The sequence below is a fragment of the Camelina sativa genome, chromosome 3 (genome assembly GCF_030686135.1).
Source record: "Camelina sativa cultivar CO46 ecotype springtype chromosome 3, ASM3068613v1".
NCBI classification, from domain to species: Eukaryota; Viridiplantae; Streptophyta; class Magnoliopsida; order Brassicales; family Brassicaceae; genus Camelina; species Camelina sativa.
The window spans coordinates 4,989,095-5,008,254 of NC_141882.1; the positions used below are offsets into that span (position 1 = coordinate 4,989,095).

The 19,160-nt window shown below is 35.0% G+C and overlaps 4 protein-coding genes across 4 annotated transcripts; 3 read left to right on the forward strand and 1 right to left on the reverse strand.

Annotated features, from left to right (window-relative positions):
- The first annotated feature begins 1,940 nt into the window (after window positions 1-1,940).
- LOC104771322 (protein cornichon homolog 4) lies at window positions 1,941-3,645 on the forward strand. The gene is made up of 4 exons (XM_019243417.2): window positions 1,941-2,281; window positions 2,879-3,060; window positions 3,154-3,276; window positions 3,381-3,645. The coding sequence occupies exons 1-4, from the start codon at window positions 2,210-2,212 to the stop codon at window positions 3,415-3,417; spliced, it is 414 nt and encodes a 137-aa protein (XP_019098962.2). The 5' UTR covers window positions 1,941-2,209; the 3' UTR covers window positions 3,418-3,645.
- Window positions 3,646-3,837: 192 nt separating this feature from the next.
- Window positions 3,838-4,727, forward strand: LOC109132206 (general transcription and DNA repair factor IIH subunit TFB5). Its single transcript, XM_019243418.2, has 3 exons — window positions 3,838-3,976; window positions 4,254-4,305; window positions 4,404-4,727. Exons 2-3 carry the CDS (start codon window positions 4,271-4,273, stop codon window positions 4,582-4,584), a joined length of 216 nt encoding a protein of 71 aa, XP_019098963.1. The 5' UTR covers window positions 3,838-3,976; window positions 4,254-4,270; the 3' UTR covers window positions 4,585-4,727.
- Window positions 4,728-4,857: 130 nt separating this feature from the next.
- LOC104771327 (ATP-dependent Clp protease proteolytic subunit-related protein 2, chloroplastic) lies at window positions 4,858-6,931 on the forward strand. The gene is made up of 9 exons (XM_010495840.2): window positions 4,858-5,052; window positions 5,144-5,187; window positions 5,302-5,374; window positions 5,606-5,720; window positions 5,804-5,941; window positions 6,043-6,159; window positions 6,321-6,389; window positions 6,484-6,579; window positions 6,686-6,931. The coding sequence occupies exons 1-9, from the start codon at window positions 5,003-5,005 to the stop codon at window positions 6,821-6,823; spliced, it is 840 nt and encodes a 279-aa protein (XP_010494142.1). The 5' UTR covers window positions 4,858-5,002; the 3' UTR covers window positions 6,824-6,931.
- A 1,241-nt stretch (window positions 6,932-8,172) lies between these two features.
- LOC104771333 (ACT domain-containing protein ACR8) lies at window positions 8,173-11,237 on the reverse strand. The gene is made up of 7 exons (XM_010495851.3): window positions 10,761-11,237; window positions 10,186-10,231; window positions 9,972-10,086; window positions 9,819-9,886; window positions 9,147-9,719; window positions 8,937-9,041; window positions 8,173-8,840 (listed from the first exon to the last, which is right to left on the reverse strand). The coding sequence occupies exons 1-7, from the start codon at window positions 10,820-10,822 to the stop codon at window positions 8,484-8,486; spliced, it is 1,326 nt and encodes a 441-aa protein (XP_010494153.1). The 5' UTR covers window positions 10,823-11,237; the 3' UTR covers window positions 8,173-8,483.
- Between the last annotated feature and the right edge of the window lie 7,923 nt (window positions 11,238-19,160).

The following is a 19,160-nucleotide window of genomic DNA, read 5'->3' on the forward strand; positions in this document are numbered from 1 at the left end:
TCAGCAAAAATATTTTTTTTAAAAAGGACATCTTTTCGTAAATAATGTCTTGAAAGTTGTTTTTAATTTGACTGGAGAGAAACCTTTTACAAGTTCCATTTTTTTACCGACCAATTTTGGTTCCTACTACAAACCATTTTATTTGCTAAAACTTGGATTTCTTTTTCATTTGCTTTGTATGAAAATGTTCATGAGAATCATGAGTGTGTCATTTGCTCACAAGGCCGTCGTTAGCATTTGTATGTCATGAATAAACAAACACCCTTTCTACTCTTCACAGTTATAACACAAATACTATCACTCAGGTTCAGTTACATGCTTATCCACAAAATATCTACCTTTTAGACAAAAAAAATTACAATAGTATTTACCTTAATAAAATTATTGGACAATGACACATTTTAGCTAAAATTACTTGACGATAGACACACATTTCATGAATTTGTTTACTCCTAATCTAGTGTAACGTTTTTTTAACTTGAACTTGTAAAATCTCTCTTACTGTATAATCGTTATAGAAAATATATGTTCTAACCGCTTAAATACTTCCATTTTTACATATTTCTGTCTTGTTTGTATTATTTTCTAATAAGCTTAGATTTGAGATCAATAATTAAAGTAAACAAGTGGAGGTTAGTAGGAGTCAAGTTTTAATTGGTCAATATCTAATGTCAATAAAACCACATGTCACAACTGTCTCCCACTTTCTCTAATGTATCTGCATACATATGGATTCTTAAGTTGTAAAAATATACAAATCCCACCCATAACTGTTTTCTATATATATTAAAGAATGGCAGAAATTCAAAATTTCCTACCACATAATTTAGATCAGTCCAATCTTAAAAAGATGGATAGTACTATCTTAAGAATGATCTTGTCTGTTACATACCAACCACCCAAAACCCCATGCATTATGCCCTCTAGCTATAAGTTTTCTAAACTTATCGTGGCGTGAATCAAAGTTTGTGATATAGTGATGAGAACTTTACTACTAACATCACTTTAATTTGTTACAAGTCTAATAAATATATGAATTATATAAATAACTTAATATATGAGTCCCATTTTTGCCACTTGAAACTATTTGCATATATATATACACTTCACATTTATGTGGAAGATTTTCTTATTTAAAATTTTAAGTAACTGTTGACAAAAAAAGAGTTTAACTAAATAAGTAACTGTTGATAGAAATGAGTTACGCAAGAAATTAGAATCTTCATTTTTCCAATCATTTAACAAAATACTGATATTAATTATTACTGTGACAACGTAATTTGCTTGAATTACAATCTTGTACGAGAGTTTTCTTTTCTCAACCACTCCACTAAAATCGTGTTTAGAACTGAAATAAATATACACACACACCATGTAAGATAATAAGTATATGATTGAAATAAATAAAAAATAATGCCAACTTTTATATTGATAGCGAGAGTAATTAGTATTTAATAAGTGAACTTGGATGGTTTAGTTACCTGAACCACACCTAGAGAGACCAGAATCTAGAGATTAGTGAGAGAGAAACCGACTAAAACTAAAATCAAGTTAAACCCATCTCAATTGCTTAATAATAATCCTTATAATTACAATAGATATATTATGTGATGGTATTTGCATTGCTAAACCGTTCTTGATTATAAAAAAAAAGAAAAGAAAAAAAATACATGGAAAAAGATGAAGCTTGTTTTTCTTTAGTACTAGAAAACAGCTGGCTTTAGTTTTATCAAATCACATGATTGAAAGTTTTCTGGTCCCATAATTGTTTTCTAATTTTTAAGATTTATTTCCCTTAAAATTATTACGAGAATTACCAAAAAAAAAAATATACGACTCAACAACATAAATTACAAGGTGCTCTGACTCGTGCCCAAACCCAAATTATTTGGGCTAAGTCTAAAGGCCCATAGGCTTATATAATGTTAAACTGGCGTGAATGGTAGGCATTTCAATTATAACCGGACCATTGGTAAACAGCAAAAAACCGGGAATCTCGTGCCTTCTAGGCTTTTTTTTTGCTTTCGTCTTTCGCTGTTTCCTCCGATCAGAATCTCGAGACCGAAGGGTCCAACTGAACTATCGCTGACCACGAACGAACTCGTTGTCGTCTCTGTTCCTCATCGAACCTTTATTGGGAGGAGAGAGAAAAGACCAGAAACAGGATAGATCCGAGGAAAATTGTCGGAAACTAGAGAAGGAGGAGAAGATGGGAGATATCTGGACATGGCTTATTTCCTTCTTCTTCCTCATAGCTCTTGTCGGAATCATCGTCTATCAGGTCTGTGTGTATTCGATCCCAATTCCCCAATTTTCTTTTTTCGAATAAAAAAACCTTAAAAAGTTCTTTTCTTTTTCTATGGAATTTGCCAGTTTTACGGTTACAATAGTTCCAATTTATGCTCACTTTTGGTTCATTCTGTTTCTTGGTAAGTCTGTGATTTAGGTAGAACTAGGGTTTTATGTTCTTGCCAAATGATTGTAAGAAGCCAAAAGTTTCAATTGTTTGGGTATCTTTTAATCAAAGCAGTTTCCTGCAATTGCTAATTGGCATCTGAAAACACGTTTATAGGTTCATAATTAGTTTTTTTTTTTTTGGCTCATTACTTGTCTGCTCTGAGAAATTAGAATTACCTCCTTTACAGCACACGTTGCTCCTTTATAAATGAGCTCCACTTCAGCGTAGTGAAGTCAATCCTTTTGTAGTTTTTTGAGTTTAGACTGTGATTAGAGGAGTCATCGAGATTGATAAGTTAGCATTCCTAATCGAAAAAGCTTGGTTTAATAACTCGAAATGCGAATTGTAGCTGAAGAGAAACAATCACTTTCTAGGAAACTAAAGTCTCTTTTACGGAATTGGAAACCTTTCATTTTGCAGCTTGTTTGTTTAGCGGATCTCGAGTTTGATTACATCAATCCATACGACTCTGCGTCGAGGATAAATTCTGTGGTTTTACCGGAGTTCATTGTTCAAGGAGTTCTATGTGTATTCTACCTCTTAACAGGACACTGGTTCATGGCACTCTTATGTCTACCTTATCTCTACTACAACTTCCAACTGTAAGTCTGTTTTTTTCTGACAACTGTTCTCAATCTTTTGCTTCAATCAAATGTGGATGTCTTGATATCAATTTTGGTTTCTCCATTGTTCAGTTACTCGAAACGACAGCATTTAGTAGATGTCACCGAGATCTTCAACTTGCTTAACTGGGAAAAGAAGAAGCGGCTGTTTAAGCTTGCTTACATAATCCTTAACCTCTTTCTCACTATATTCTGGTAAAAAGCAAACATCTTTTGAATTCCTCTTTGCTTATATATAACCTTCTTCATTATAGATCAAGACTTCTAAAAACACTTTCTGTCTGCAACTTCTCTTTTAGGATGATTTATTCGGCGCTGGATGATTACGAGGACTAACTGAAACTGATGAAAACATGGTCAATCTTCTTCAGTTATTGATCTGATTGACACTGCGCTCAAAGATACAGCGCGGTGCTTGTGGTTGTGGAAATGAAAAAATAGAAAGGAAGAGTGTTTGTTTTGTTAAATGAATCCATGTTTGTAAGATTAGTGGCAGAAAGATTTGTGTATTTATTTCTTTGTTAGAAGAAACTTTTTTTTAGATATTGAGTTAACTGTTTTTAATCCTGATGTCCTAATCATATTTATACAAGCAATCAAGCTCGTAAACCACTGGGTTACAGACGCAATAAAACTGAATCATTCCAATGTAAGCAAAAGTCAATCCATGTGAACTTTGACCTTTCAAAAGTGGCCTTTTTGAGTATGTATGTAATAACGAGGGATGTTCAGACACTTGAGAACTTAAAAGAAGAGTTCAGTTCCTTCGGTTTCAGTTTTGTAATTAGGTTATCTCATAAAGCTAACCCTGGTCCGTTACTGTGACAATCGGAGGATTTTGGTTATCAAATCTGTCTCAAACTTCGCTCCAAGCTTCTTCGATCTTCTGAGTGTGGTTCGATCTCTATACCTAATTGCTCTGTTTACCTTTATTTGGTTGTATAGTCGTAAAGTCTTTAGATTTGGGAATCGATTTCTATTGTGGTATATAGGTAGCGAAAACCCAAATTCTATCTGGTACCCTTAATCTGAAACAAGGGTTAATCTTACATCTGCTCATATGATCCAACTTTGTTCTGAGTTTTCGAGAATGTTCTTGAGTCTCTTTTGATGGGAATTGAACTGTGTCATCGGGATATCACTGCTCATAAAAATTTGTTATTTCTTTACAGGTATCTTATCACTTACAATGGTTAATGCAATCAAAGGAGTGTTCGTCTCCTGGTACTGTTATTTCGATTCCCAAGCCAAATGAACACAATTTTTAGTTTAAGTCATGAATGATTGAATGTTTTTTTTTTTTTTCTGTCTTTGTTTTGCAGTGATATCCCGATGACACAGTTCATAGTTAACATGAACAATTCGATGCCTCCGTCTCAGAGATTCATAATTCATATACTTGATAGCACTCACTTGTTCGTGCAGCCACAGGTTGAGCAGATGATTCGCAGTGCTATTTCTGATTTTAGAGATCAAAACTCTTACGAGAAGCCCACTTCTTAGATCACAGTCACATCACTTCACACTTTTTTTATCTTCCATCTCTTTGTTCTGCTTGTGATTGATCACTTTGTCACTCTTTTTTGATGATGAATAAACGGAACACACGTTTGTTTTGTTAAGATATTTGAGACTGTTTCTTAAAATACCAATCCGTGCAAACCGAATTGGTTTATATTAGATTTTTCCGGTTTGGTTTGAGAATTGGGACTCAATTTGCTAAAACAGGAAAATATGATGATTGTTCACGAATTGGAAGTTAAACCAATTCGGTTTAAAGTAAAACAATATATTATTTTGATAAACCAATCTTCTTCGACAAAAAACAATGATCCAATCTGCAAGTTTGTAGTTTACCCTTCTTGTCTGATAGATAAACAAAAAAATCAGTGTTCGGCTCTAACACGCTCGACGACGAGCCATGGCGGTCTCGCTTAATACAACCCTTCACCAGCCTTGTCTGAGTCCCAGGTTAAATCTTCGATTCTCTTAAATTTTACATACTTCTTCTGTCTGTAAGCACTTGCATCTGATTTTGTTTTTATATATGGTGTATTTGCAGCTGTAGCGTCAAGCTTTATTCTGGTTTAAAGCCTCAATCTGCAAGTTCGTTCCTTTTTCTTCTTAATCTGTCCAAAATTTTGTCTTTGTAATCGAATGGTTCAGTAAAGATGGGAACTGATGATGATTTTGGTGTTACTGTTGTCGGAATATGTTCAGGCTTTTTGGCAAGTGGGTATCAGAATTTGAATAAGGAGTTCTATGGAAGAGTTCATAAGAGTCTGCAATCCGGGTAATGTGATACTCTTGTTCAATTTTGCTTCATTAGGGCTTTTTCTCCCTTAATCTGATTTGTGTTGGAGATTCCTGTAATGAATGATGAAATGTGAAAATTGAGCTAAAGATAACATTAAGTTGGTTTGCTGATATCAGAACTCGTGAGAATGGTCATTGCCTTTGATATGTGATGATGATTCATTAGTTTGGTTGTGTTAAGCTCAGTGAGGTTACTGTGTTTTTGCAGGACTGGGAAAGCGAGCAGGTCACGGGTAAATATGATGCCTATAGGAACACCGAGAGTGCCCTACAGAAACAGAGAAGAAGGCACTTGGCAATGGGTTGATATATGGAATGCCCTTGTCCGTATTTGTACATAATCTTTGTGTATACACGTTTTATATGGTCACTGTGAAAGTTGTTAACTTGAAATCTTTTGCTGCAGTATCGAGAGCGTGTAATTTTCATTGGACAAAACATTGATGAAGAGTTTAGCAACCAGATATTAGCTACCATGTTGTATCTTGATACTCTTGATGACTCTAGGAGGATTTATATGTACCTTAATGGTCCCGGTGGTGATGTAAGTTTTCTCTTTCATTCTTTCGTCTTTTCATTTTTGGTTACACCTGCTCCAAATTTTGAAGCTAATGTTTATAAAGTTTTTGTATTTTTTATTTGTAGCTTACTCCAAGTCTAGCCATCTATGATACAATGAAGAGCTTGAAAAGTCCGGTTGGGACACATTGTGTTGGGCTTGCTTATAACCTTGCAGGTTTTCTTCTTGCTGCCGGAGAGAAGGTCATTTCTTTACACATTTGTTGAATCATCTATGCGTCATTCTCCATACTTTAAATGACAACTTTAAATGACTATATAGACATGGAAATCAAATGAAGTTGTATATGCTGGACTCCAAGGACACTTGATATTGAGCTATTGTTGTTTTTGTTTATATATAGGGTCATCGGTTTGCGATGCCGTTGTCAAGAATTGCGCTCCAGTCACCAGCTGGTGCAGCCCGTGGTCAGGTAAAATAAGCTGTCTTTCGAGTTTGTTCTAGTTAAAGCTTTCATAGTTATGTCAATTCGTTATTTAAAAGGCCAAGCTACAAACTTCTCTCAGGCTGATGATATCCAAAATGAAGCAAAAGAGCTTTCAAGGATAAGAGACTACCTCTTCAATGAACTAGCCAAAAATACTGGCCAGCCTGCTGAAAGGGTCAGTTTTGTTTCCATAATATGACATGATCAAACATTTTTTTTTACTGTTTTTGAATAACCGTTTTAATTCTGTGTGCATATTATGATGATGATGAATGATACAGGTCTTCAAAGACTTGAGCCGGGTGAAAAGGTTCAACGCAGAAGAAGCTATTGAGTATGGACTTATTGATAAGATTGTTAGACCACCGCGCATCAAAGAAGACGCTCCTCGCCAAGACGAAAGCGCAGGTCTCGGCTAGTCTTTTATTTTTGTTATGGTTTTTTGCCATTGTCAAAAAGTTAACGATCTGTGATGTTCTTCTGATTGTGATTGTTACCAAATAAAATCACTTTTTATTGGTTTCTCATTCCAACGATTCTGTGAGTTCTACAGTATTTTTTTAAAGTACAAATAGCTACCATTACAGAAGCTGAAGCAGAAACAGGCATGAACTCTTTGCTTATTTCTCTGTCTAGCTCTCTTGTCTTGTTGGTTCTGTAGTAGGCCGGTTCAATTTTTGTTTAACTAGAGAAATGAGCGTAAACCGGCAATGACCATCAGAAGTTAGAATAGTTAGGGAGTAAATTAAAAGTGTTCAGTGCCAATTTTGTGACAATTGTAGTTTACATACGTCCTACATATTAAATCACACACAAGCTACATCTTCCATTGGCTGTAATTTTTTGTGGAAATTGATATTTCGGATCTTCATTAACATGTATAGACTATAGTATAGGTGAACAGGTGTAGATTTAGAGACATGGTTTTAAAAATGGTTGACGTAATTGCATAAAAAGCTGTCGGTAATACTGATGCACAAACTAATTAACAACTCAGGACCTAATACATGAGAACGACGTCAAATATAGATCATTTGTACATAGATGGATCATTGGATTAGAAATTTCCAAATAATAATATACTAGTTTTCTTTATATACTACTTTTACTAAATTGAAGTTGTCGAGATGTTAAATTTGTAAAATTGACATCATTAATCTATACATTTAAGACTTTCTGCACCACCAACTCTTGTGAAGTAAAATTTCAACAAAATTAAATAAGAAGAAATTGAGCGACGTGGAACAAAAATAGAGAGAGACCAACAACGTATCAGTTTTCCAAATACTCCATGAATCTCTCAAATCACCCACCAAAAAGCTTTATGGGCTTACCTACTTTTATTGTCCTTGTTCTTGTTGGAACATTATGATGGAAAGTTCCCAAATTCTAGAACATGCGACTATTTTTTTCTTGGTGAATTGCCGACGCAATTTCTTACAAAAAAAACTCCTTATTTTCCAAGAAACGCATTTTCACTAAGATCCAGACAGAGCTGCCAATTTAGAACAGAAACATCCAACTAAGAGTTAACAACACATTATCATAGTCAGAGATCATTTAAAAACTTTTGAAATTTATGTAAAAGAGAAACAAATTGAAAAATTTTAAAAATCAATTTTCTCATAAAGGTATTGGACTTGCTTAATAACATTTCATTGTCTATGGCGTGGTTCGTTGGTAAGAAGAATTTATGAAAATGTTCCGCCACAAAGTCATGGGACATGTGTTGAAAAAATCATAGCCACATCTTCCAAATTTAAAAGAATTGGAACCCAACCTGTAAACATTATAATATTCCACTAAGAAAATACAAGTCAACCACTAATAATATAACCCACAAAAACAATAATAATAATAATTAATCTTAGCAACTTTTTTACAACCTGTTCTAACATCTAAACCCCCACAATAAATGAAAACAAGCAATTTCTGAATTTTCTAATCATCCTTCTCCTCTTTTTCTCTATATTTACAAAAGAACATGACCAAACCAATTGCCTAACTTATATAATTCGACCTACCAAACAAATTTCATCTAACCGGGTGGTTCCCGGTTAACCCACGACTTGAAAGATTCTAAGAACATGATTTGATAAGACCAAAGTTGAAGAGATTTCTCCAAACCAAACTCCCGAGTGAAACCAACACTGCTTTGGTCTGTTGTTGCTCTTCTCCATCTCCCTTCTTATGATTCACCGTTGGCATTTCCTTCACTCTTAAACACTCCAAACCGATTTTCTCCCTAACCGATTCAATCAGCTTTGAGTCGGGTTCGTCTCCATTTGCATCGGTTACATAGAATATGTTTGTAGCCATGTCGCTACTAGTTGATATCTCTGTTCTTGTAACATTCAGTCCGTTTTCTCTGAATGTCCTCGTTACTTGGGCTAGTAAACCTTGTTTGTCAGGATGTTTCAGCTCTAATCTCACACCCTAAACACAATTTAAAACCAATGAAACGTTTAGATTTCCTATTAAACAATAGAAAAGTCAAAAAAAAAAAAAATTAAGGTTGTGTTATTGTTATACCTCTAGGGCTCTTCTTTCGACTGCAGCTTCTAAGCATTGAATCACTCGTTGTCTCTCTGCTTCTGAACTTATCGGTGATCCATCTTTATGCCGGATGTAAAATTCCTGAATAGTTTAACCAAACAAAGGAAAGATCTTTTAGCACAAAATCACACAAAAACATCGATCAATTCAAACGAATATGCACGTTTTTTTTTTCAAGAAACATACCAAGTGAGCTTGGTCATCAGCTGTGTTGATAGTCGCATGGAACACGGCATATTCCATATCGGTTAACGTACAAACCACATCGAATAGAAGCTTGGTTCGGTCCCGACAATGAACATTAACGACAGAGTAACCCCTCTCAGCCCAATTCTGAACCGTCACAACAACCATCGGAGATCTCTCTTGTGTCTTGGATCTCTTCTCGTAGTCTCTGTCTTCAAACATAAGCTGATGGAGCCTTCGTTCTATGTGCATCATCGAATCCACAGAGACACAAGTCTTTGCAGCGGAGTTAAAATCGTTGTCGCCATTCAAAACGTTCTTTAACCGTCCCTCGATCTTGGAAATTCTCAGAGAATCAAGAATCGGTGATCCTGAGCTACAGTCTCTGAGATAGATCACAGAAGCGACTCTACCGTTGTGTGTCCACAGCTTAGCGTCAACCACATCACAGTTGAGATCAGAGAGAACCGCAAACATCTCAGAGAGTAAACCGATTCGGTCTGTTCCGGTTAACTCTAAGGCTGTTAAACCGTTTACTTCAATATTTTCTCCGTAGTAAACCTTCTCAATCGACTGGTGAAATCAGAAAAATACAAAAAGATTTCTATATTCAGTATTCATGTTCTTGAATTTAATAAGACACATGAATCTTTATAAGATTTACGAAATTACCTGTTCAATGTATCTCAAGACGCTCTGGTCATTCAATTTGTTTCCGTTTAAGTCAGTCACATGGAAGACTGCAGTAATTAGGAAAAAAGAGTTATAAAAAAGTAATAATAAAGATAAATGTTATGATAATTGAAATTTAAATAATTTAATTACCATCCATGTTCCATCTTCCATCAGAAGAAATGTAAGCTTTCTTAATGGAGAGATTCAAATCGGTGAGAATTTGCACAGCTTCTAATAGTATACCATTTCTTCTTGCACTATCAACCTGAGAAAGAAAGAACATAGATAAATATTTATTAACTTTTTAATATTTGGGTTTAAAAATGTTTTTTGAAGGTATTAGTTAGATGTTTTTGTAGCTAACCTTGACGATTGTCGCTGAAGAACAAACACCATTGTCGATAACGACCCTGTAATAATAATAATGTAGGAATTTGTTTAGATTTTTTTTTCTATTTTCCGACAAAGAAATATAATTTATTATCTAAAATTAAAGTTTAGAGAAGATAAGTCCTCCAAAACAAAAACAAAAATTCAAGTTGATGAAAAATAAGACCAAGAAAAGAAAATTGTGAAGATCTTCTAGGAAGAAGACATAAAGAACAAACTTTTATATATTTAATATATATATTTGTTGGAAAAACAAAAAAAGGCAATTAAAGAGAGAAAAATATATATATATATATATATATATATATATATATTCAAATTTCAAAACTCAGGTGTGAAAATTCGAAAATGATTTATATTTTTTTCCCCGGATGATAAAAATATTATTTTCCGAGAGAATTTTCCCACCAGAAAATTAAAAAAAATTACGAAGACACATTAATTTTCTGGGTTTTCCAATTTAAAAGCTCTGTTCTTCTAATCTTTAACAAAAACTTGCAAACAAAAAAAAAAATAGAGAAGAAGAAGAAGAAGAAGAAGAAAACAAACCTTGGAGTGTTCATCCTAATAACAAGCTTTTCATACTCATCCAAATAACCCTTCATAGCCATAATCTCTCTCTCTCAATCTCTAATTCTCTATGATACAAAAATAATACGCCGTCGTTTCCAACCTGTCTCTGCTGCTTCTTCTTCTTTTCGTAAGGAGCTCCCAACGAAGTCTCTTCACAAGCGTTTCTCTCTAAAACAAACGAACGATGCTGTTTCTATTTGCTCTCTGGAATTCTTGAGAAACTGTTACTTTTTTTTTTTTTTGTTCTCTCTCTTTCTCTCTCTCTCTCGAGATGATAGATAGACAAAGCACGCTGCTTTCACATATAATCCTTTCCATACCACTGGACTACTTGTATTTACATGTATATTATTATGTGGATAAATAAATATATTTAATAATTAAGTTGGTAATATATCTCTTCATTTTATAGAAAAGGTCACATGGATCTCACCACGTCTCACGCATGTTACTAATGCTAAAAGTCTTCTTGAGTTGGAGTTATAATGAATTTTATCTTAACCTTAAAATGCTTTCTATATATATTACCATCATTCATTCCTCTAACACAACAAAACATTAATCCAAGTTTTTTATTTATCTTATTAATTCTTAATAATAATATTTTTATAGGAATATCATAGTTTGTTCATGCCTCTAATCCGTCAACCCAAATCTGTTCATTTCTGGTAATTCATATATAACTTTATCCATTCCATACAAAGATATGATGAAATATCTGTTTTATTCATTCCATTCAAAATATATAATATTTGGTTCATATCTAATTTTATTCATTCCATTCAGAAACATATAATTTTTACTAATTTGTTTTTAATACATACAATAATCTGAAATCAATCCAAAATCCAAAATAAATGGTTAAATTAGCTATTAAATATTCCCAAAATTAGTTAGAAATCCCCCCCCCCCATCATAAGGGAAACCAATAAAACCAACCATCCATCCACGTGTCAAAAGATCCTCAACTCTGGTAGTTCAACTGTCCAGCTAGGACGCCACCTGTCTTTAACACCTAAGTGGGTTCCCTTGCTTTACTTTGCGTGCATTCCACTCTACCATGATCCCTTTTCCCGACAATAATCGATCCGACGGTCACGGTAGGCCACGTGTCATAATCTTAAAGGTCCTACGTCGAATGATACTCGCTTCGTAGCTAAGATGAGAAAATTCTTTTTTCCCATAGGTTCAATCGATTCACCCAAAACCCACAACTCATAGCGAAGAGAGCAGAGAGCTACGCCGCTTCTTACAAAAACAAAACTCCGTACTTTCCTAGAACTTCAGTTCCGGTAATAACCTCGTGTATTCTCGGTTCGCGTCATTTCTTGCTTTATAAGGGTATATAAGTCTTTTTAGCATTGAGAATCTCCGAGTCGAGAGGCGCACTTTTTAAGTTTTTAACTAGTAGAGAAAAAAAAGATCTTTGAATGACCCACTTGTTAAAAAAAAGCTGGCATTGAGAGAGAGTGTCTCACTTTAAGCGTGTCGTGAGGGGCAGATTTGTCCTTTTGTTCAGAGAATTTAGGGGTTAATCACGTGGTGACATTTAATTGGTGTTCCGAAAAAAAAAACAGTAAATTCGCGCGTGACACTCACGTTGATTAGGTGATTTTTCTCGGCCTACCACAATTTTTTTTTGCCGAACCTCTTTAGCCGTATACCAAATTTTAAATTGGTTATGATAATAACAACTCCTTAAATGGAATGGAGTATATCACTAATCAACTTTATTCGTAATTTAGGATCGTCCATAAGCGTGATTTTCTATTTAAACTTTTTTTTAAATTGGTACAATAGAGAGGCTACCAGTTACAAGATTCCAAAACTTGTAAGATTCTTATATATTATCATTTGGGTTATAAGATATAGATGCTACTACTAGAATAAAATTTTGAAAAGAAACAAGTGTATTACATAAGGAGGATCTAAAAGGAGATCATTCGCATTAAATTTAAATACGAATATGCCCCCCACGTATGGGCCACTTTCTCCAGAATCATGTCACGTGCAATATTTATATGTCTTTAACGATCTAGAATCATATACATTACATTACACGGTCTTCGATCTTGCCACGTCGACGACATACCTCTCTGTATGTATTTTTCTTCATACATCCTTGGACGTGCGGTACAGTAAGTAACCAAAGCTTCAAAAAGCATTTAACTATTCGTTAAGCTCAATAGACAAAGATGATTCTTCTGCTACATTTTCTTAGCTATTAATGTAAACTTTATCATTAATGACAATTTGGTGACTATTAAAATTTGAATTTAAGTATTTTGAAATATAGCCCCACAGCGGATTATGAACTGTTTGTTCAATATGAAATTTTTAAAATTGTGTCAGAAATCAAAACATGTAGGCGGAGAATCTTATAGAGCAACTACAAGAGATATGAGGTTTTCCGTGCGTCCAAAAGAACTCATCGAAAATATTTTGGCTATTTTTTTTTTAAAAAAGTTTGACGATAATTTGTCTTTTGTTCTGTCTTTCCACGTCGGTCTTTTAGCGGGAAATTGTGTACGATTCTCCGCCGGAAACTGGAACGGCCGGTAATAAGTAACCGGTGGGAGCCACGTCATATAAGATCATGACGATGGATTAGGCAACAGAATCAACCAAAAGTATCGGGTCCACGAAGATTTGAGTTTGATCGGTCGGTTCCGTTAATTCTCCGATAAAAATTCTTATTTTATGATAAATTTTCTTATGTGACTTTCTTCAAGAATAATTCGTTTTCTTAATAATAATAATATGTGGAGCTTAAAGCATAAAAAAAAAAAAACACACAGCCCACAAAGAAAAAAAAAACAGCCTTTGTGTAACTCGTAGGAACAAAACGTTTATATGGACAGAAAAATCCCGAGAAGAATTCGCTGACGTAGCAAAGACAGCTCATACATTCTCGTTGCAAAAAGCATTGAAAATTCCTTTTTATAGTAAGGACGTTAACTTTGATTATACATAAGTGCAACCTAACCTAACCTAATCAGCTAACCTCATAGGGTAATTTTGTAATTGCCAATGGCAACCAGAAAAAGGAGTGCCTTCGTTGAGATAAAAAGTTTTGTGGTTGCTTTTTTGACTGGTTGGTTAGTGTTTTAGCGCCAAATTCGAATATGTTTTTCCTTCTCTCTTGTAATTTATAAATTTGTGGCTTGAAAGAAAACTATATAGGATGCATAAGACATCATCACTTTTAGTATGTAGGTGTAGTTGTGGTCAGCAGTCAGCTACATCTGATCATATATTGATTAGCAGATATAATATCAAGATCATGCGATCAGTTTTTAATATACTTGCATGATCTATTAGACTATTAGGGATATATCTATATTCGAGGCGAGTTTGTTTGTCAAGTTGCGGCTCCGATAATATTTTACTAACATGACAGCTTTCTTATGTCCCTAAGCTAGTCATAAATTATTTGTTCAAATCTCATCAATCTGTAATTGTTTTTGTTTGGTGATCATAAATGAGTTCAAATTCCAATATCGGGAAGATATTCGCACGACCTCGAGCATATTTTAAGAGGTTACTAAAACACTTGTTAGAGAGTTGGGAAGATCAAATTATAATATTAAACTCTTACAAAGATCACACCATTACGCTGAAGGGGCATGTTGTTCCTCGGACGTGACAAAAACTCGGAATTTTTCGTATTATTTTAGTGACAGATATTTATATAGTTTAATCTATTTCGATGGAAAGTTGTAAAATGGATATTGATTAGGCAACTATATGGCCGATTGATGTTTTTATAAGTGAGAATACTTGCAAAAGATACGAATAAGGCAATGTCGACTCTTTCGTATTACGACTGTCGACAGATTTCCTTAGTTTTAGGAGAACTTCGCGGATCTTCCCTTAATTTATAAGATCTCAGCCGTCCAAGAAAGTATTGAAAGTACTTAGCTACACTCTCAAAGTTTGACTATCATTGGATTGTGCCTGTTGATGATTGATGAACATGTAAACGTGTCCTTAAGACCTTAACGTATTCAAACGCTTTTAGACTAACTAATCCAAGTGAATGTTTGTTTATGTCTCACTTCTAAAATTTAGTCTGCCTCTTTAATTTGTAGTTATTTTTTTTCTATGAATATGATGATACAAAAGTTGAAATTTTTTTGTTACATGTATCATTTTCTAATATTGGAAGAGAATTTGTTAGGGCGCCCAATATTATAATGAGTTATATATTAAAAATTCAGCAATATTTACAGATTTTTCAATAGCTAAATTTTCTTACAAACTACAGTTGCGATGTATAGTATTTCGAAAGGGTATATTTATATTAACAAAGTATATTTGAGGAATACTTAAGGATAAACCTTAAGGCCAGATTCATTTTATGTTGAATTAGAAAGAGACAGTTTGACTTTTGCTTCATAAAAAACGCCATGAATATTGACTTTTGCTGGGAAAAAAGGGATTTTTTGACTTTTGCATATAAAATGTGAAGAAAATAAATAAAATTATCATAACTCATAAGTACAGCATGATCTATGTTATGAGTTAGCTGTTGAGTAGTGACGAAGCAGAAGGCTAAAAGCACACACAAGTAATTAGGAGTGGTACACACCACTACTCTCTCACGCCGCTTCCAGAGCTCATTTTTTAAATCCTTGATAGAACTTTTAACTAAATCACTTTTCTCTTTCTATTATCTAACAACAAATATCGAAAACTACAAATTGGTTACTCACCCGTCTATGAACAAAAATTGAATTGAAAATATGTATATGGTACAATTCAATATTATAAACTTTGATTGATAATTATCTTTTGCAATTAGTAATCATAATCACACGACTTTCTCATCACCGCTTTGTAATTTTTGCCAAGTCCTGTAATTATCGATTGTTTTCTATTAATTGACTTAAGAGAACGCATCTAATATCTAGATGTTTTTTTTTTTTTTTGTTAAAAAAATCTAATATCTAGATGTTGTGTGTTTAGACTTGTAAGCCAGCTGCGACAGCAATATATTGCTTAAGTATCAATTTGAATTAGACTATTAGTAAAATAAAGATTGAGTTAAATAAATTTTAAAATTCGAAATAAATAGAAGCAAATCGTTATTGTTGATTAGAAAATCCATTCCTTAATTTGGATTACTTTAGGAGTTGACCTAATGCTTTTTTTTTGCAGGCCGATAGTTTCTGTATTTGTTTTTTGTTGATGTCAATCTAAATTATCTAATTGTTCTTTTTTCTTTTCTTTTTGTATTACGTGATTTTGTTTATGTTCATTATTGTCAAGAGCAAAACTTAAAACGACACAACTCTGCAAAAAGGTCTGCTAGGTTCAAGATCCAACACAACCCTGAAGTCCACAATGATTCAACGGCTATATGCAGATCAAGACAAAAAGAAAGGATTTGCAGAGAGTACTAGTACGGCAGTAACGATACAGAATCGGTTTGCCTCACTTGAATCATATGATGATAATGAAGTCATGTAACATCATTGTACCAGAGCAGCAATCATTGGAAGACTCTAGACTCTAGCTTAAAACTTTTTTAACCAATATAAAAGCAAAGCATAGAGTGTAATGCCGATTTCAAGGATTGAATAACAAAGAAACAATCTTTCATATATTCTCTCTTCTTATTTCTTTCATGGTATCAGAGCCATGGACGGAACCATGGAACCTTATTTTTCCCCTTCTCTTCACATTTCAAACTGTGTTACTATAAAACTCACCGAACAAAATTACATCATTTGGAAGTCTCAGTTTGAATCATTTCTGCGCACTCAAGCCCTTCTTGGCTTTGTCAATGGAGCTGTCAAACCACCTGCTGAGAAGATTCCTATTCGCAACAACAATACTGGTAGAACCGAAGACATACTCAACCCAGATTTTGAAAGCTGGTCCAAATCTGATCAAGTAGTTAAGGCATGGCTGCTTGGCTCCATGACTGAGAATGTTCTGCGACTGTTGGTCGGCTCTGCAACTGCTCAAGAGGTATGGGAAACCTTAATCTCTAACTTTAACCGGACATCATCCTCTAGGCTATTTGAGTTACAAAGACGTCTGCAAAATGCTGAAAAACTAAATAAAAGCATGTCAGACTACCTTAGAGGAATCAAGGATATTTGTGATCAACTAGCTTCTATAGGAGACCCGATTAGTGAAAAGATGAAGATATTTGCAGCTTTAAGAGGCTTAGGTCGTGAGTATGAGCCGATTATCACTGTTATTGAGGACTCAATGGATCGATTGCCTGCACCTACCTACGACAATGTGATATCTCGTCTTACCGGATATGATGATAGACTCCAAGGTTACTCTGTCTCCACTGATGTCTCACCACACTTGGCTTTCAACACTATGAGATCGTCTAACTACTCAAACAGAGGACGTGGAAACAGAGGTAGAGGACGAGGTAGTTACTCCACCAGAGGTCGTGGCTTTCACCAACAATTTTCATCCTCCACAAGCTCACCTCGACCTGTCAGCACAAATGAGAATCCGGTTTGTCAAATCTGTGGGAAAAGAGGACACAATGCTTTTGAGTGTTGGTACAGGTTCGATGAAGAATATCAACAACCGGCTCAACCTGCAATCAATGCAGCAGCTTTCTCTGCTCTCCACATTACTGATGTTACGGAGGACAACAGTTGGTATCCAGATTCTGCTGCAACGGCTCACATCACCAGCTCCGCTCAACGTCTTCAACAAACTCAGCCATATCATGGGACTGACATGGTAATGGCAAGTCATGGAAATTTCCTTCCAATCACCCATGTTGGTTCCGCCAATCTTCCCACAACGTCAGGTAACATTCCTCTCAAAGACGTGCTGGTTTGTCCTGAAATAGCAAAGAATCTACTGTCTGTTTCAAAGTTAACTAAAGATTATCCATGTGCTGTCACCTTTGATGATCTTGATGTTATTATTAAGGACAAAGCAACGCACAAACTCCTGACAAAGGGAAGGGAAAATAACGGTCTTTATAAGTTGGATGATCTGAAGTACCAGATGTTATACTCTACAAGACAGATCAAGACAAGTGATGAGGTGTGGCATCAAAGACTATGACATCCAAATCAACAAGTGCTTCAATTTCTCTCTACAAATAAGACAATTCAAGTAAATAAAAGTACCAGCAATGTGTGTGAATCATGTCAGCTTGGGAAGAGTTCAAGATTGCCATTTAGTTCTTCTACTTTTCTTGCTTCAAGACCCTTAGAAAGAGTGCAATGTGATCTATGGGGTCCTTCTCATGTTTCTTCTGTTCAAGGATTCAGATTTTATGCAGTTTTTATTGACAATTTTTCCAGATATTGTTGGCTTTATCCTTTAAAGAAGAAGTCTGATTTCTGTTATACTTTCATCAAGTACCAGCTCCTTGTTGAAAATTTGCTGCAAACAAAAATTGGAACATTTCAATCAGATGGGGGAGGCGAATTTATAAGTAACATATTTCTTACTCATCTGCAAAATGCTGGTATTCAACATTTCATGTCATGCCCTCACACACCGCAACAGAACGGGATATCAGAGAGGAAGCATAGACAGCTAACAGAAATGGCACTCACCTTAATGTTTCAAAGTGCTACTCCACAAAGTTTTTGGGTGGAAGCTTTCTTCACATCAAATTTCCTCTGTAATCCGTTACCCACAAGTGCTCTCAAAGATCACAAAAGTCCTCATGAAGCTCTCTTTGGTAAAAATCCTGAATACTCTGCTCTAAGAACCTTCAGATGTGCTTGCTTTCCCACTCTAAGAGCATATACTCAAAACAAGTTTGATCCAAGATCCCTTAAGTGTGTTTTTCTAGGCTATACAGAGAAATACAAAGGATACAGATGCTTATATCCTCCAACTGGGAGAGTTTATCTCAGTCGTCATGTTATCTTTGATGAAGCATGTTTTCCCTTCGCCAGCACATATAGTTATCTTCAACGGTCATCACCTACACCCTTGTATGTTGCATGGCTCAGAAAATTTTCAGATATCTTTGAAACGTGTAAACATTCCGAGACTGTTACTCAACTACCAGCCTCTGCAATTCCACTCACTACAGCGGCTGGTACTACTGATGCCATCAGTCCTACTCCATCAACTATAGTGCCTGAATTGCCACTTGAGGTTGCTGATGGGAGTACTAAGTGTACGGCAAGCATTGACCTTGTTCCTATTGGCAGCAGCTCCCAATCATCGACCTCAAATGTGCAGACTTCAGACACCAATGATGATCTCAGTGACAATGTCGATCTCCATGCTCCTGCAGAGGCTCCAACTCATCCCATGACCACACGATCAAAGTCAGGCATCTCAAAACCGAATCCCCGATATGCACTTCTCACTCACAAGGTATCATATCCTAAACCTGAAACAGTAACAACTGCTTTAAAAGAT

Excerpts from the sequence above, each read along its gene's own strand:
- LOC104771322 (XM_019243417.2), top strand. The coding sequence starts at position 2,210 with ATGGGAGATATCTGGACATGGCTTATTTCCTTCTTCTTCCTCATAGCT. Across the intron at positions 2,282-2,878 it reads TCGGAATCATCGTCTATCAG|CTTGTTTGTTTAGCGGATCT; the intron begins GTCTGTGTGTAT and ends TTCATTTTGCAG. Across the intron at positions 3,061-3,153 it reads CTCTACTACAACTTCCAACT|TTACTCGAAACGACAGCATT; the intron begins GTAAGTCTGTTT and ends TCCATTGTTCAG.
- LOC109132206 (XM_019243418.2), top strand. The coding sequence starts at position 4,271 with ATGGTTAATGCAATCAAAGGAGTGTTCGTCTCCTG. Across the intron at positions 4,306-4,403 it reads AAAGGAGTGTTCGTCTCCTG|TGATATCCCGATGACACAGT; the intron begins GTACTGTTATTT and ends TTTGTTTTGCAG.
- LOC104771327 (XM_010495840.2), top strand. The coding sequence starts at position 5,003 with ATGGCGGTCTCGCTTAATACAACCCTTCACCAGCCTTGTCTGAGTCCC. Across the intron at positions 5,053-5,143 it reads CAGCCTTGTCTGAGTCCCAG|CTGTAGCGTCAAGCTTTATT; the intron begins GTTAAATCTTCG and ends GTGTATTTGCAG. Across the intron at positions 6,580-6,685 it reads CTGGCCAGCCTGCTGAAAGG|GTCTTCAAAGACTTGAGCCG; the intron begins GTCAGTTTTGTT and ends TGAATGATACAG.
- LOC104771333 (XM_010495851.3), bottom strand. The coding sequence starts at position 10,822 with ATGGCTATGAAGGGTTATTTGGATGAGTATGAAAAGCTTGTTATTAGG. Across the intron at positions 10,232-10,760 it reads ATTAGGATGAACACTCCAAG|GGTCGTTATCGACAATGGTG; the intron begins GTTTGTTTTCTT and ends TTATTATTACAG. Across the intron at positions 9,042-9,146 it reads CTGATGACCAAGCTCACTTG|GAATTTTACATCCGGCATAA; the intron begins GTATGTTTCTTG and ends TAAACTATTCAG.